The sequence below is a fragment of the Stegodyphus dumicola genome, chromosome 8 (assembly GCF_044657685.1).
Source record: "Stegodyphus dumicola isolate Sdum_Otavi_A_Nest chromosome 8, ASM4465768v1".
In the NCBI taxonomy this organism is placed as follows: domain Eukaryota; kingdom Metazoa; phylum Arthropoda; class Arachnida; order Araneae; family Eresidae; genus Stegodyphus; species Stegodyphus dumicola.
This window is the reverse complement of record NC_140775.1, coordinates 83,546,320-83,564,985: the sequence shown is the minus strand read 5'-3', so window position 1 is coordinate 83,564,985 and position 18,666 is coordinate 83,546,320. Positions and strand designations below refer to the sequence as shown.

Sequence of the window (18,666 nt, the reverse complement as noted above, 5' to 3'; positions counted from 1 at the left end):
AATAGATAATTTTAGCTTAGCTTATACCATCCGTTATACATTAAACGCGCATGCATAAACGTATTAGGCGCATGCATAGATGCATATGCACATGCATAAAGGTATTATGCGCATGCGTTGATGCATGTGCAGAAAGTTTGTAGCTTTGAGGTCCATATAATAGATCATTCCTGATTATGGACGTCCGGATTAAAGACTTTTGACTATATATATATGTATATGTAAGATTTTTACAAAAATGTAAACAATTTTTTATAATTAATTTAGCAACAGCCTCTTAATTCCTCATATTTAACTTGGGTATTTTCTCTCTCTGTATTTCAAAAGTGGTAATAACTTTTTCGGATTCATACCCAATATCCAATATGATTAAAGTGTGGCATATGAATTGTGGTCACAAATGTTAATTGAAATAAAAATGAACATTTAATCTTACTCGGCTGCCAAGTTTTGTAATCATTATAGATTCAACATTTTAGCATTATCTGCAATCAGAATTTTTCCTCTTCAATATGGATCTACGTTCTATGATATCTACATGCTGCACCATTGATATTTCTGCATTTCTACGTCTCTGTTCCTACATCAGTACTTCTCAATTTGTTTTTATTACATATATATGATGTGATAATAACTGTCACACATAAAACAGAATTTTTTTACAAGGTATTCAACTCTTCTTTGCAAAACTGAAGTTTAATTATTATATTTCATTTTCTTGTCAATGGCATTGCACAAATTTTTAAAGTACACTCATTGCAGCAATTTTTTCCTTAATACAGTACAAAGTCTGTAATCCGGCTGTCCATAATCTGGAATGATCTACAATCCGGATCTCAAAGCTACAAACTTTATGTGCGTAAACGCATAATGCGTTTATGCATGCATGTTTAATGTATAACGGATGGTATAAACTAGGCTAAAATTATCTAAGGCATTTCAGTTAATGTTGCAGATTGTGCTCTTCCTTAATCTTCTACACTGGTTATCATAAATTAAGGAAAAATCACGATTACTGAAAAAGTTACATGTAGAATTTAATGAAACTTACCCACAATATACAACACATAGTAAGGTATCAAATAACATAAAAAGAAGTTACCAGAAAAATGTGGTAGTATAGAAATTAGCACATAAATAAAATGAACAAATCGAAGGTGTCAGTTTGCTATAGGAAAAGTACCTTCAATATGGAATATGATCGCCTCTAGAAGCAATACAGCGATGTGTGATGCTTTCAATTATGCGGTCTATCAGTTCCATAGAAAGCGAGAGCCATTGCTCTTGCAAAGCAGTTGCAAGCACGACAAGGGTCTAAGGGGACAGCACGACAAGGGTCTAAGGGGACTGAGAGCAGCTAGACGTCTCCCTAAAGCATCCCAAACATGCTCGATAGGATTCAAGTACAGGGATCAAGCTGGCCACTCCATGCACATAATTGTTTCCTGTTGAAGATAATCATCTACGATGCGAGCCCTGTGTGGTCTTGCGGTGTCGTCCTGTAACAGGAAAGCATCACCTATTGCCCTGGCATATGGGTGCACATAAACATCAAGGATGTCATCTCTATAAATCTGATCAGTCACGGTTCCCCTTGGAAAGACATAAAGGTCTGTGCATCCACCCAAAGAGATGCCACCCTAAACACAGACACTGCCCCTTCCGTATGCATCTCTTTCACGGATGTTTGATGGATGATAACGAGTTCTAGGTTCTCTCCATATCAAATAACGCATACTATCGCTTTCTAGACTAAACCTGGACTCATCCGTAAAGAGAACTGCCCTCCATTGATCAGGCGTCCAGTGGACATGTTGTCGTGCCCACTGAAAATAGTCCCTCCTATGGCGTGATGTGAGCGGCACACAAATGGCTGGTTGCTTCGCATACAGACCACCTTCGTGAAGCCTTCTACGCACAGTTGACGTTGACACCAACCTTCCGGTGGCTGCAGCAAGGGAGGATCTAAGAAGAGTCAGAGTAGTGGTTCTATTCCTGTATGCACATAATGTCAAATATCGGTCATCGGCGCTCGTTGTAGCAGTTGGTTGTGCTTGGCTAAACCTCCTAGATGCTGAATCTGTGGTTTGAAATTGCCTCCAAAGTCTATGAACCACAGAAGGACTCACATTTAGCCATCTGGCCACTTCTGTTTGACTTTGTGCTGCCTTTAGTCTCACAATGGCTCTCCATCGCAGTTCTGCAAGTAAATGATGCCTGGAGGTCATTGTTAGGAATTGGCTATCTCAGATTTCTGATGTCACTGTCACAGTGAAATATGTGGGCTTGCTCTCAAACATGGACTTTTATGCTCCTCGTAGATGACGTATTCCGAAAGCAGCGCCACTAATTTGCATATCGCAGTTTTACCCAGCAGTATATTTGTGAATGTATATTTGTGCAGTATATTTGTGAATTTCTCACTCGACAACATATTCAAATTTTACACGGTTTGACTTATTTTTTAGGGAGTTATCGCTATTTTTGTGATTTTTCCTTAATTTATGATAGCCAGTGTAATTGAATCCGGCTTATTATTTTTTGCAGACTGTTAAAACAATTTTATAAAAATTAAGCTTTAACTTTCGATTATGTCAGAAAGAGTTTCCCATTCTGGAGCTGCCAAAGGATCTACAAAGCGAAAGCATGTTTCGATGTCCATTAAACAAAAAGTGGAATTCCTGCAAAAAATGGATAAAGGCCTATCCGTCTCAAAATTATGCGAGAAGTATGGTATTGGAAAGTCCACTGCATATGACACAAGAAAAAGGAACTTTTTGAATTTTTTGTGGAAGTGTCTTACACAACTTACATTGAAAGAAATGTTTAATAAAGTAAACAAATAAATATTGAGCTTTTTTTTTGTAAATTTTGATAACCTTTAGATCATAATTGTTCTTTATTTCATAAATTATGATTTCATATTTTTAATTGTATAATTTCTGCATGCCATCTTTCCAGATTTAAACTGATGATCTATAATCCAGAATTGCCGAAGTCCCGACGAGTCCGGATTACGGATTTTGTACTGTATATATTTAATTTTGTCTAAATCTTCTTCATTTCTAACATTTTCATTTTTGCTATCTTCAGTACTTTCTATTAAGATTGATTCACTAACAACTTCAAATTCAATATCTTCATCCTCTGAAAATCATCTGCATCCCTCAGATCATTTTTAGTTTCACTGAAACAAAATAGTATCTTCAAAATCTTTATTTGCCACAATGTATATTACTTTTTGACCTCATCAAGCAGAATTTGTAATATAATCAGACATCAAGTGCCTTTTTATGTTACAAATTCTGTAAAGCATCTCTACAACTATAAATTCTATAAGGTATCTAAATCTGCATTCTGTAAACCATCCAGAAGATTTATAAATGAAACAGTCTCAAAGATGGCACTTGACCACTTAAGGGTCATTCCATTCCAGTTGTAAACATTTCAGTTTCATTATCTGCCAAAGCAAACAGAAAATGCACTTGCTTTTCAAGTGTTTTAATGCAAAATGTATTAGAATGATTATAGCATATAGTACAACATTATATAAAATTAAGCAATAATCAAGAAATAACAATTTTGATTTCATAAGATATTTGAAAAACATTTTAGAAAGCGTTTCATATTTTATACATACAGAAGCAGCAACTTTATGAGAATATCCATAGATTATAACAGATCTTGGTTCATTCACAAATATAAATAAGATGATGCTTGTCAAGAAAGAAAAAAGGCAAGCAATGGACCAAAACGTGACACCCTGAAAAAAACAATAATGCACAGTAATAATAATGTTATAAATATGTTTTTAAAATTATACATAAAGAAATTAACAATTTAAAAAAATATATATATGTAAGATATAACGAAATACGATGACTGCTTTAAGAATAATTGGTGACCTCAAAATTAACTATTCTAGATTTTATATTCTCCCCCTCTAAATTCATCTGTTCTCTCAAATTTGAGATCTTTCCATGTTACATAACAACCTAAATTAACCAATCACAGATTAGCTGTATTTAAGCATCATACTTATTATAAATATTCTTGGCAAAACAACTGTGTCATTTGTTTCCTCAGCTTCTATCCTGTCGCTTATGGTGTCTTGGCCAAAATGTTTACGTCATACTTTTAAAACCCATGCACATAAAAATTATCATATTTCATTATGATTGGATAAATGTCTACTAAGATGGTTTTATATGTGTGAAAATAAAGATTGGGAATTCTTCAAGCTCAGTTGTGTTAATTCTATCATCATAGCCACTACTGTCTTTTCAGTCATGACGAATATCAAAAGCTATTAAAAGTTCCAGTGTTTTCTTCTATACATTAAATTATGACACACACACACACATACACAAACATACACAAACACACACACACACATATATATATATATTGCATATTCAGGGTTGCCATTCAAACAGGAGAATGAAATTCCTCAATTTTTCAGGTGTGTTTTAAAAAAATTCAGTCTAGCTATCTATTGCACATTGGCTGGGCAGTGCTGAAGGTAAATTAATCATGGTACAGTACAAATAAAGCGGTTAAAAAACTTCGCAGTTTAAAAACATCGTCGTCAAAAATATTGTGGTAAATAAAGTACCTACAAATCATCGCATAATGATCTATGAGTGCAAGATGGAAAGAAGGATAATTTTGCTTTCATATTTTTTGTTAACTACAGTCAAAAGTCGTTAATTCGGACACCCATAATTCGGAATGATCTATAATCCGGACCTCAAAACTAAAAACTTTCTGCGCATGCGCCGCGTTGACACATGCGCATAGGCGTTTGCGCGTGCGCGTTAGATCTTTTACGACTGCGCATATGAGTGTGCGCAAGTGCAGAATACGTTTTCGCGTGCGCGTTTTATGTATGATGGACGTATAAGCTAAAATTATCTAATTATCTATTTCAGTTAATGTTGATAATTGCGTTGTTCCTTAATTTTCGAATTGGATCCGGCTTATTATTTTTTGCAGACTGTAAGAGCAATTTTATAAAAGTAAGCTTAAACTTTCGATTATATCAAATAGAATTTCCGATATATATTTGTTAATATGTAAAGGATCTAAAGCGAAAGTATGTTTTGAAATCCGAAATCTGTTTATCAATTTCACGCTGCTCGGCGGGGGGAACGCCGCGACGTAATGAATTGGAAGTTGATCTGTCAACACTATCCTTATCTTCAGCGCAGATGTTTTTATTTTATTTGGCTTATAATTTCTTTACCAAATGTAGTATTTCATCTCGATATGCTCCGTCTTTGATATGATTTAAAACAAGTTCCTCGTCATTATAATTCGCTTCCGATAGCGAAGAAAAGTGACAGAGGTTATTGAAAACGAAAAAATTTCGATTGACAAATTAGTCGGTGTTCTCGACACAGCAATTATAGGACTTGAACAGCGGAACTTTGTAACTGAACAAGAAATTATGTCTGTTTAATAGAATTAAAGAGAAAGTATTATCACATGAAACGAAGCAAAACTTAAACAACTTACATTGAAAGAAATGTTTAATAAAGTAAACAAATAAATATTAAGCTTTTTCTTTTTGCAAATTTTGATACCCTTTAGATCATAATTGTTCTTTATTTCATAAATTACGGTTTCATATTTTTAATTTTAGAATTTCTGCATGCCATCTTACGAGATTTAAACTGATGATCTATAATCCGGAAAAATCGATAATCCGGAATCGCCGAAGTCCCGACGAGTCCGGATTAACGACTTTTGACTGTAATAAATATTTGCTGAAAATGTAATATGGAAAATTAATGCAACTTATAGCACTTAATAGAATTTTAAACTGGCATAGTTAACTAACAAAGGTCATTAATAAATTATTTTTTTATAAAGTTTTACTGGTAATTTTTCATGAAAAGTATCATCTAAAAAGGAATAGAAAAAGAAAGATAAGTAACTGCATGACCTTATCTATAAAAAAATTGCTAACTTAATTATGAGATCATTTTCTTCACTTTTGTTAATCTGATGCTCTCATTATGTGAATATCCATTTATAATTATTAAAACCTAATTATATGATTTTTTAACCGCTTTATTTTCAACGACAGTATTTTGTACTACGATGTTTTAGAACTGCGATGTTTTCGGTGGACACCGGGGGGGGGGTATTTAGAATATTAAGACAAAACATTAATAGAAAAAATACTAATGAAAATTAGTAGAAAACTAGATTTGTTGTTTTAATTCTGCAAATCTGCGAGTCAATTAAAGAAAATACTCAATTTTTGTTATTTTTGGACTCCAAAATTTTCATCTGTGCTTGTGCTTTCATTTTTGTTCAATTATACCTTTTTATCTTTACTATCCTTTTGAATGCTTGATGATATGCATCCTGAGCAGATCTGGCATATCATAACATATCAGTAGTTATGTTAATTTCCTTTTTGTTCAATAATATCCTTTCATCTTCACTATCCTTTTGAATGCTTGATGATATGCATCATGAGCAGATCTGGCATTTCATAACATATCAGTAGTTATGTTAATATTCATCACACTTCCATTTACTTTTATGGCATCACAAAACAGTTTGCATTGCTGTTAAAGAACTTTCCTGAAGGTTTTCCACCAACATATCATTAGTAACTAAGAAATCACTTTCTAGTGTGGTAGTGCCATATGATAAAATTAAAACTAGTTTTACAGTACGCCAAACTTCATCAAAATCTAAATTATTAATCAAGTCCTCATAAAAGTGATTATGCGATGCTGCAGCATAGTTAACAAAAGTGTGTTTCCAAACATCCTTACTTCTGATTAACAACTCTTTAAACTTCAGTTCTGATTTATCTGCAGCTGCTGAATCAATCCATTCACTTTCATACAGCATATGCAATAACCTCTCCATCCTTCTCTTACAAAAAAATTCATTAGATATAAGGAGCTTAGGATTTAATTAAGATAGTATGTATCTGAGTAAGCTATATTTTAATGTGCTTCTTTCAACTCTTTTTTATGTAAGTGTAAACAAAAAGATTCAGTATTGAGTTCTAAATTCCCTTTAGATCAGATACTCTACTTTTAGCAACCCATATCAACATCTACAACATTACAATAGTTGGTTTGATTCAAAATATCTGTTTTTATGAATTTACAGAAGTTTTTGCTTCTTTCAGTAAATCTCTTATGACAAATTTTGAAAGAAGCTTTTTTAGCATATTGTGAAAAGTTGTATGTAAACAGGGACACATAGAATCAGTTGTCCGGAAAGATGTTAGACACAGATATAGAACTTCCAAAAGAGAAATGAAAAGAGACATTTTTGCCAAAAAAAAAACTTATCTTTAACAGTTTCTCTCAATCTTTCAGCTGGCACTGGTTTTTGGCAGTTCAGATATACATATTTTTTCCCATGAAAAAAGATATCAATAGCTCTTTCAGCAACAGGTATGTTTTACACCAACTTCACAAAATTTTAGGGCAAAAAACATACAATTAGTAACAGCAATATAAAGCCAAGCAGGACTATTTTTAAATAATGTATGCATGTCTTTAAATAATGCATTTAGTGTGCCATTCAGTAGCTTTACACCCACCTCTATGCAAACCATAGGACCCAATACCTAATATATGACACAAGTCATTATTATTTACTAAATTCTCTTTTACATTTCTGAGGAATTTCAGATTGAAATTTAGTTCATCCTAGGATACTTGGAGCAATTTCTTTTATCTAATTCCGAAGCTCTCTCAAGAAAACTTCTCAGAAGGTAATCGGCAAGTCAATTTTTTTTAATGTAATTTATAAAGTATCAGATTTTCTTGCATAATTTTTAAGTCCAATAATCATGAAATATCTAAGCTGCCAATGATACTGAAAATTTTTAACAATTCAACTTGATTTTTTTTAATAATGCCCAATAATCTGATTCAAAAGGCATCAATACACTTTTTTTTTAAGTTTAAAATGCACTGCATGAATTCTTATCCTTTTAACAAGCAAATATGACAGTGTAAAGTAAACCTATTTTTTAAAAACGTGACTTAATAATGTGTAAGTAAACCTATTTTTGTAGTAAAAATAGTGTAAAGTAGACAGTGTACAGTAAACCTATTTTTTAAAAACGTCACTTAATAATCTGATAAGTTCCACTTATCAGATTTTTTAACTGGAGATAACAATAAAAAAATAAATTAGCTGAAAGTTGGGAGTTCTCCAAACCAAGAGCAGAATTTTTTTTTTCATTCACATGCACTATACCACTGAGAGAAAGATTTCTTGTTCTTTGCAAGAACACACAGTCATACTCTATGGACTCTGGAGATTATTGGATATTTGCTTTACCTTTACGAAAGACAATCTGAAAGGTGCACAATAATTGGCTCTACATCAGCTGCCTGAATCATGCTAAGGTAATTTGTGAAGAAAATGACCTGCTTGCAACACTGGCTTTAAAAAAAAAAAAAAAAAAAAAAAAACTTTTTTAGGGATCCTTGTATGACTTTTCCAGATTTTGTCTAAAATATTTAAATTCCCTGAATTTGGCCAATTTTTGAATTCCCCGACTTTCTTCAGTAGCATTGCAACCCTTATATATATTAAACATAAATGATTATGGTTATTATAAATGATTCACTGGATTTTGAAAAACACTGTATTTTAAAAAGTTTTATACATACAATAATAATTTATACATAAAAAGAGCTAGAATTTTCACCAAATGTTCACAAGTCAACAATAGTGGCAGAGCTCAAGGTGAACATCAGTACTGCTGTGATGATCACTGACAAGGAAAAGCTACAGAAAGGCACAAGCCAAACAGCTTGGATGTACTGACCAACTAGGCACTCACAGAACACTTGTACTGTAAAGATAGATAATTAATGAGTTTTTGTTTCTTTTCATGTATCACTTACTGCTATATGAGTAATATTTAAAAAAATATATTGTTTTCTGAAGAACTATTTATAGTAACCCTATATATGATCAATAATAATGAAATATAATAAGCATATGTTACGAATATAATAACCCCTTATCATCCATGATAAAAAAAAAGGCAGTTTTAAAATTTGTTCTGAACATTTCACTATATTAAGTTTCTAGACAAACCATATCAGCTTACTAATTAATATCATTTTTAAAATTTTTCATCTGCTCTTCTATTAATATATGCACACACTCCTGAGCTCAAGTCTTAGCTGTTATACAGTTTTAGCTTTAATACTGCCTTGCATGCAGTATATTCATAATTGAACATTGTTATAGTGCACATTATACGTAATATGCTTAAGTATTATCTGATTGGCTTTCAAAATCAAACTAATATTCATGACTTCTCACATTTATCTATCTAAAAATAGCCCTGATTGACTAGAGATGCTTTAATATGCTTTTTTTCTAAACTGAATGATAATTACAATATACAACACAATAAACTACAAAACATGTTTTACATGTAAAAGTAACATGTATGATGATATATGATACTCTATGATAATAGCCAAAAATTCCAGTAACATCTTTGTACTTAATTATAATAAAATAAATTTTGACAGAGAAAGGAAAATGCAAATTATGGAAAATACACTTTTCAAAGAATCAGAGAAAGCATTTCTATTTTCATTTTGAGAGAACTACAGTCATAAAATGGAGAACACATAGTCCTCATAAACTTGATTAGAATTTATGTACTGCCTTTTACTACCTGTTTCTGCAACTATACTTGCAAAAATTAACTCCTTCTATAAAAATGAATTAAATAGTTATGATATGAAATTCACTTTCCATTTCATAACTAAGGATTCTCTTAATAATTTTAAGTTAGGGATAAAAAATTAAAAATTGATTGATACATTTAGTTTTAAGAAGTTGCAATGTATTTAATTAAAGAAAATAGAGCCCATGTTGCATAATTATATGCTGCTATTGTATTAAATCTGTTTGATCAGCTTTTAAAAATAAGTGTTTTTTAATTATTATTCATTCACATAACAGCAGTAATTTATATTTTCTTAATTAAACTTTTTTGTTTCTAAAGACAGATTATCATGCTGTCCGGTAACCATAAATTATGCAAATAAAACTAATCCAGTCGATATAGACAGATATCACTAAAATACAACTAATTAAAAAATTACAAAAATACATTTAAAAATTGTTATTTGATTTAATAACAATGTTGCTATTTCATTCAGTTTCTCTATGGTTTACTTTTCTCACTTACAAACTTAAAATACAGTATTTTAAATTTTCCTATAATTCTTCTCCATATACACTCATGTCCATAAATTAAGGATAATTCGGAGTCACGCGGAAATCGAACTCTAAAATAAATATATCACCTGTAAAATCACTACACACATCTTCAAGAATCATATGCAAATTTCAGGAAGTAACCAGATGACACCGATGGTACGTCACAATGACGAGAGTGTAAAAGAGTGATATACAAGGGCTATCCAGAAAGTAGATTACGTTTTGGAATAAAAAAATAAACAAAGTATAGGAAACAAATTTTATTATATACAGATGAAAGCCACACTCAAATACTACTTTTCTACATAGTCACCATACAAATTAAGGCATTTATCGTAGCGATGTACGAGCTTGGAAATTCCTTCGTCGAAAAATTCGGCCGCCTGCGCCTTCAACCACTTCGTTACCTCTTCTTGCAGCTGTGCGTCGTCATCAAAATGCTGCATAGCCAGCCACTTCTTCATTGCTGGGAATAGGTGGAAGTCGCTCGGTGCCAGGTCGGGACTGTACGGCAGATGAGGAAACAACTCCCACTTAAAAGATTCAAGAACTTTACGAGTGACATTTGCCGTGTGGGGCCGGGCGTTGTCGTGAATCAACAAGATCTTAGAGCTCAACATTCCTCTGCGCTTGTTTTGAATTGCTCTTCTGAGTTTTTGGAGAGTTTGGGAATACCTTTGAGAGTTTATTGTAGTGCCTCTTTCCAGGAAGTCCACCAAAATTACACCTTTTCTGTCCCAAAAAACAGTCGCCATCATCTTCCTTGCCGACATTGTTTGCATGCATTTCTTGGGTTTTTGGGGAGAACTTGTGTGCCCCCACTGCATTGATTGCAATTTCGTTTCACAGTTCACATGTTTCACCTATGTTTCGTCACCAGTAACGATGCGATCGAGTAAAGAGTCACCATCCTTATGGTAAGCGTCCAAAAAGTTCAACGCTGCAGCCATTCGCTGATTTTTGTGGTCCTCTGTCAAGATTTTTGGAATCCATCTTGCACAAAACTTGTGGTAACCAAGCTTTTCGCTGATGATTTTGTGCAACAAACTTCGCGAAATTTGTGGAAAACTCAAAGAAAGTTCCGTTATTGTGAAATTTCGATTTTCACGGACTTTAGCATCGACTTTTTCGAGAAGTTCGGCGGTCACTATGCTGGGTCTCCCACTTCGATCTTCGTCGTGAACATTGGTTCGGCCATTTTGAAATCTTATGACCCACTGACGCACTCCACCTTCAGTGATAATGTTGTCCCCATACACTTCACGAAGCTGCCGATAGATTTCTATCGGTTTACAGTTTTTTGCAGTCAGAAACCTTATTACTGAGCGCACCTCGCAGCTCGCGGGATTTTCAATTAACGCAGACATTTCAAACCGTCACAGTATCCGAACGGAGCACAGCACGAACCTCTCACTAGCACGGCTAGATGCAGACTGAGCTGCGCAACGCTCTGACCCCAAGATGGCCGCGCTAGCCCCGCCCCTAGCGGACACAGACGGAAACGTAATCTACTTCCTGGATGGCCCTCGTATAAGGAATACAGGCAAAGAAGTAAAATTGTTCGCAGGTGCTTTATAAGCATTTCAGTGTAATAACCGAATAGTTATGACACAAAGGACGAATTTGGATGATTTTTTACGTGATAGAATTATCCGCCGTCTGGAATGTGGGCGTACCCAACTGGAAGTATCAGACAAACTTGGAATTGCCCAGAGTGTCATCTCCAGGCTTTGGCAACGATTCCAAGATGATGGTAATGTGAGTAGATTTTACAGCACAGGTCGCCCCAGAGTTACAACGCCGAATGAGGACCGGTATTCGGCAGTTACTGCCAAAAGAAGCAGGCGGAACACAGCCTCAGACCTGTCTCGTCAGCTCTCTTCAGCCACTGGTATGACAATTTCAAGGCAGACCATGTACAGACACTTAGAGCAGATTGGTCTATATGCTCGTAGACCTGTCAGATGCGTTCCACTTACTGCAACTCACTGTAGCCTGCGGTTAGCCTGGAGTAGAGAGCATGCATTGTGGACACAGCAACAGTGGGCTTGTGGGATATTTTCCAACGAGTCCAGTTTTAGCTTGCAGTCTGATTATCGCCGGACTTTCATATGGAGAGCTCCAGGTACCCGTTACCACCAAGAAAACATCATTAAACGACACCGTTACGGTGGTGCAAGAGTGCTCGTTTGGGGTGGAATTATTCTGGGTTCCAGAACTCGCCTGCATATTCAAATTGGAACCATGGCAAGCCAAATCTATAGGGACGTCATTCTGGAACAACATGTACGTTTGTTTCGGGGCGCTATGGGCGCACAATTTGTGTTTATGGATGACAACACCCGTCCTCACCGTGCAAACATCGTAAGCGAGTGCCTTCAATCGGAGGATGCTTGGCCGACGAGTTGCAGCCCGTCAACCTCCTCCTACATGTCTACCGGAACTTCGGAGAGCATTGCGTTTTGAGTGGTGTAATATCCCCCAAGATCAGATCGATAATTTGATACTCAGCATGCCTAGGCATTGTATGAACTGTATTGCATCGTCTGGGAGACATACAATGTATTAACAATCATACCAACCATGTAATATTGGTTTTTTGTAAATAGTTTTTTTTTTTTTTTTTAATTTGCTCCAGGGAGAAAAAAATCGCTAATTTTTTTAATAATATCAAACATATAGCATCTTTTTTTGCTCTTTACCTTTTGTTTAATAAATAAGCTTTAGTTAAATTTGTTTTGCTTCTAACTCTTCCTTTGCCTGATTTTGCATTATCCTTAATTTATGGACATGAGTGTAGTTTAAACAGAAATGAAGGGTAGTCTTAAAATAAACTGCCTTAATATAATTAAATCTCATTTTAATGTGCACAATGATTAGATTATGGTTTAAAAAAAGCACATGAAGCTTAATTTTTTGTCAGCATAGGGTTTATTTTAAGATGTAATATAGCACAAACAAAATTTCTGTAGTATATTTGAGATCAGACTTTTAGAGATACTCATGGGTGGCTTTAAAAAACACATTTATAATTATACAGATGTAAAGTGGCTTAGACAGCAGAGCACATACCTAACCTGAGTTTTGGACTACTATTAATTTAAAAATATACAAAATCACTAAATGTTACTTGCAATGTAGAATAATTGTGACTTACTAGCCCATAAATATGTCTCTGCAGATGTTCTCTAAAATTAATTTTCAAACTATATGTTCAAGTATATATATGAGAAAATTTTTCACTTGCTAACATAATATTTTCAGGCTTTCTTTTAATATAATCAAACCTAGCTACCTTTTCTATAAACTTTTAATCTTATATTATATTACTGCATTGAACTCCTGAACATCTGAAAATCTGATATAACAAATTTATGGCTATTTTTCATTGAAACTTTTTTTATTTTTTATTTTTCATAATCTTTTCCAGAATTTTCAGAAGTTTTAGCTGAAAAATTACTAATTCTTAGAAGCACAATAAAAAAAAAAAAAAAAAAAAAAAAAAAAAAACCATCTTTTTAAGTACAGTATTATCTTACATTCAACTGGGAGATCATACTGCCTCACAAAAATGAATATAGTGATAAATATGTTTTTTAAATGCAGATATGTATTTTAAATGAAGAATCTCAACCCTGACTTCAATGATTGAGAAATTATCTTCTAAAATCAATACTATATGGTGAAACTGAAGGACTATGAAAAGTAAATTTAATAATTGCATGTAATAATAATTATACTTAACCTCTTTAAAAAAAATAGAGTGATTATTTACTCTTTATATATATATATATATATATGACTTTTGTGTGTATGTGATTAATCAATCAATTTTTTCAGAATTAAATCAATTTTTCTTATTGGATTGGATACAGCGAACCAAACTTTTAAGTCTCCTGAAATTCATTATAGTGAGGCTTGACCATATTAGTACATTCCAAGTCATTTTTCAAAGTACACAAAAATGAGAGAAATGTTTTGACATGAATAGAAGATTAAGTTCCTTAACGAAGTTCCTAATAAATATAACTATGAAAGCATGTGTTCTGTGGCTTCATTTTGCAACTAACAATAAGTAGTTTTAAATATGTAATCATCTTTTAAAGTAATTTTCGGACTCAGCAACTCTTTTCAATCAAATGGAATTTTAAAAATTCACATGAATTTAAAATGTTATACACTATTAAAGCATTATACATTATTAAAATTTAACATTATACATTATTAAAAAAATAACTTTTATGTAAAATATATGGAAATAACAATATAAAAACTTATAATCTTATTTTTAAAAGTTAAATACATATCATAAAAAATATCAACAAAAACTACCAACTATGAAAAACATCTTTACGTGTTCAAAAACTTATTACTGATATTAGTTTATTTTTAAACTTTAAACACCTTTGAAAAATATGTTCTCTAAAATGTGCATTTATATGAAAAGTGATTCTAATTATGGAAGTTATGATAAGTGCATTTTTATGATTTTGTACTCTACTCACAAGAACTGTCCTTTCCACCAGCATGCAAGATACGTGTGAAATTACAAATGAAAATAACCAAACACAGGTAATAATCATACAGGCAAACATGCAAAGGTAGAAATATGTTTCATAAGCACTGCCAACAAAACCACCAGTAGAAGAAGAATATGCAGGTCTGCAAGTGTCTTTCAGCAGTTCAAAACTTGCATAGCATATCACCTGTACAAATGAGAGAAAAACTGCATTATATAAAACAAATTCGATTTCACAAATTCAAATCTTGTTTCTGACATTCTTAAAAAAATTTCTCCAAAATTTACTAAAACATTTTATAATCACAAATTTTCCCAGCAGATATAATCAGTAGTTACTTATTTATTCACAGAATTAACAAATAAAAAATTTTCAAACTGAATAATATATAACAAATACCATTTCTGATAAATGCCAGCAATAAAACACATTTCTGTTAATACTATATGCATTTTTCAATCATCTCTCCTTTACCTTAAAGCATATAAGAAAATTAAACAAAAATAATCACCAAGATATTAATAATTAACATACTTATGTCTTCAAGTACTCTTTTAAAATAAACAAAATTTAGCTATTATATTTGAATTTAGAAAGGATATTAACTACCATTTAAACAAATGGAGTTTTGATTTATACCTCATACACAAATGAAAGTGTTGGTTTCAAACTCAAAGCTCACAAATAAGACCAAGTTAATTTTACACATCTCGTGAATTTCAAGTACGAATAAGCAATTCATTATGATTCAATATAAAGAATTAATTAGAAATAAATACATAAGAAAACTTCATTTTAGCTATGATTTCAGATCACATTTTTGTAATTCATTTCAATAACCACTGTTCAATACAGAAGGCTAAATTTTGTTTTCCTATACTTGCATTTCTATACATTTTTGTCATATCTAGGATACGAATAAAAATTTATTCACTATTACTAGAGTAGAAACCCAGAAATCTGCAAAGCTTGGGACCAGAGGTTGTGTGGATTTTAGAATTTTGTGGATTTCAGGACAGAAAAGATAAATCATAATATTCAGACTAAAAGTGCAAAATAAATAAGGTGTATTAGATACATTTAATTAAATTATTATATACATTATTGCAATAACTTATTATATGCATTAAATTATAACTACATATATAAATTGATTATACAGTCAAAAGTCATTAATCCGGACTCGTCGGGACTTCGGCGATTCCGGATTATCGATTTTTGCGGATTATAGATCATCAGTTTAAATCTGGTAAGATGACATGCAGAAATTATAAAATTAAAATATGAAACCGTAATTTATGAAATGAAGAACAATTATGATCTAAAGGGTATCAAAATTTACAAAAAAAAAGTTTAATATTTATTTGTTTACTTTATTAAACATTTCTTTCAATGCAAATTGTTCAAGTTGCTTTGTTTTATGTGCTAATACTTTTTCTTTAATTCTATATAAACAGACATAATTTCTTGTTCAGTTACAAAGTTCTGCTGTTCAAGTCCTGTAATTGCTGTGCCGAGAATACCGACTAACTTGTCAATCGAAATTTTTTCGTTTTCACTAACCTCTCTGTCACTTTCTTCATGCCTTTATCCATTTTTTGCAGCAATTCCATTTTTTGTTTGGTGGACATCAAAACATACTTTCGCATTGTAGATCCTTTGGGAACTCCAGCATCGGAAATTCTATTTGACATAATCGAAAGTTCAAGCTTACTTTTATAAAATTGCTCTAACAGTCTGCAAAAAAATAATAAGCTGGATCCAATTCAAAGATTAAGGAACAACGCAATCTGCAACATTAACTGAAATAGATAATTAGATAATTTTAGCTTATACCGTCCGTTATACATTAAACGCGCATGCGTAAACGTATTATGCGCTTGCGCACATGCATATGCGCAGCCTTAAAGGTCTTACGTGCATGCGTAAACGCCTATGCCAACGCGATGCATGCGCAGAAAGTTTGTAGCTTTGAGGTCCGGATTATGGGTGTCCAAATTAATGACTTTTAACTGTATTATTCATTGTATTATATATACACAGCATCAAGGTTTGCCGATTTTGCCTCATGCAAAGATTTCCGATTTCAAATTCCGGTGTTAGAATCACTGTTACTGTAAAATTTCAACAGCTTTTCTTTATTTTCCCGTACATCATACACAATCGTATCACAATTCCATACAATTCTGCTATAAACCGAGGAGTAACACCTGTCTCCATCTTTTGCAGAATTTGCACTTTTTGCATTACCGTCAATGCAACGTGCTTATGTTTTTCAATGTTGCAAGCAATAAAATCATAGTGCATTTCCTATTTGTAAATACATTAAAAAAGGGCTGAAATTTAAAATATTCTTAATTTATCCACAAAATATACAGATTAAAAAAAAGGCAGCACTAAATAATCTTGTGAAATAACAAAGCTCAGAAAACACAACAATGTGAATCATGAACTTGAAAGAAGAGTTGAGTGAATCATTTGCTTTTTTACCTCGATGCAGATTAGAGGGGAAAAAACGGCTGATCTTTAGAATATGGTAACTGGTAGTTTGGCGACATTTTGGAGGCGATAAAGGTTACTACCTGGGACTTCGGTAATAATGTGAGCAGTACTCAGTTCCGATTACGCATTATTTTGTGTGAGGGAAATGAGAGATCATGGGATATGTCATGTGATATTAATGGACGAATTACGGTTCTTTAATCGGAAAAGGGGGGAAATCGGGAAAAAATCTGGAAATTTTGTATTTGGCTTTATTCTGTGTTGTGTGAAACAGTGTTCGTTAATTTTTGGATCCCATGGCCCTAACTAAAGTGAATTCGAAATGGGTATTTAGTGGGATTGAAAGGGGTAGTAATAAGTGTTTCTTTAAGGTTGTGCGTGATAGAAGTAAAGATGTTTTATTAAGTTATTTATTTTACCTGGTACTTGCTGTGAACTATAAGTATGATTTTAAAGATCCTGAAACAGGCGCACATACGCTTGCTTTTTATTTAGCGGAGGAAATAAGAAAAGTTTATCGGACACGTAATCAAGATTCTGAAGAAGATTAGGTAAGTTAGTATTTTTAATTATTTGAGGATATTATTTTTATGCATTGTTCTAAATGTAAGGTGGAAGTAAAGTAATTTGGTATTATTGGGAAAATTGTTATTAGCAATGATTTAGTTTAAAGTAATTAGGATTGTAAGCTAATTTTTATTAATTTAATGTATGTGCTTATTTATATTTTAAGTAGTGTTTTTGAATTTAATTAAATGATAGCTATTTTGTGAATTTTATGTTTGTAGGAATTTGGTATACGTTTTAGTTGAAGTAAACGTGCATGGAAATAATTTAAATATTTGACACTAAGTATTTGTAATGTTTGCGGTATGAATTCGTTGGTGACGTTTATAATATAATAGATAATTTAGAGGTAAAAGTTTCTGGATATTTTATTTATTTTATACGTGGAAATTTTCATATTTGGAAAGGGTATATACTTTTTCGTTATTAAGTAATTTCATATATGTTCTTTTTAATGGGTTTAAAGATTCAGAAAATTGTCATGTATTTTCGTGAAATTTTTCTAATTTATGAGAAAAAAGGAGTGTACATGGATATGATGAAGAGTGTGCGCAATGCCATTTTTGTGCAATTCTGGGATTTTTTTTTTTAAGTAAAAATAAGTCGACGTGTACATGGTTTAGTGATATTTTAATTAAATGACAGTTATTTTGTGAATTTTATGTTTGTAGGAATTTGTTTACGTTTTAGTTGAAGTAAACGTGCATGGAAATAATTTAAATATTTGACACTAAGTGACGTTTATAATATAATAGATGATTTAGAGGTAAAAGTTTTTGGATATTTTATTTATTTTATATGTGGAAATGTTCATATTTGGAAAGGGTATATACTT

The 18,666-nt window shown here is 32.4% G+C and overlaps 1 protein-coding gene across 1 annotated transcript in view; it reads right to left on the bottom strand.

The window, feature by feature from the left end:
* LOC118191638 (uncharacterized) overlaps positions 1 to 18,666 on the bottom strand; it is a 53,254-nt gene that overhangs the window by 6,140 nt on the left and 28,448 nt on the right. Inside the window, exons 3-4 of the mRNA XM_035362466.2 lie at positions 14,748 to 14,948; positions 3,641 to 3,763 (exon numbers count right to left, since the gene is read on the bottom strand). Coding sequence (XP_035218357.1) covers positions 3,641 to 3,763; positions 14,748 to 14,948 — 324 coding nt within the window. The remainder of the gene's footprint in view (positions 1 to 3,640; positions 3,764 to 14,747; positions 14,949 to 18,666) is intronic.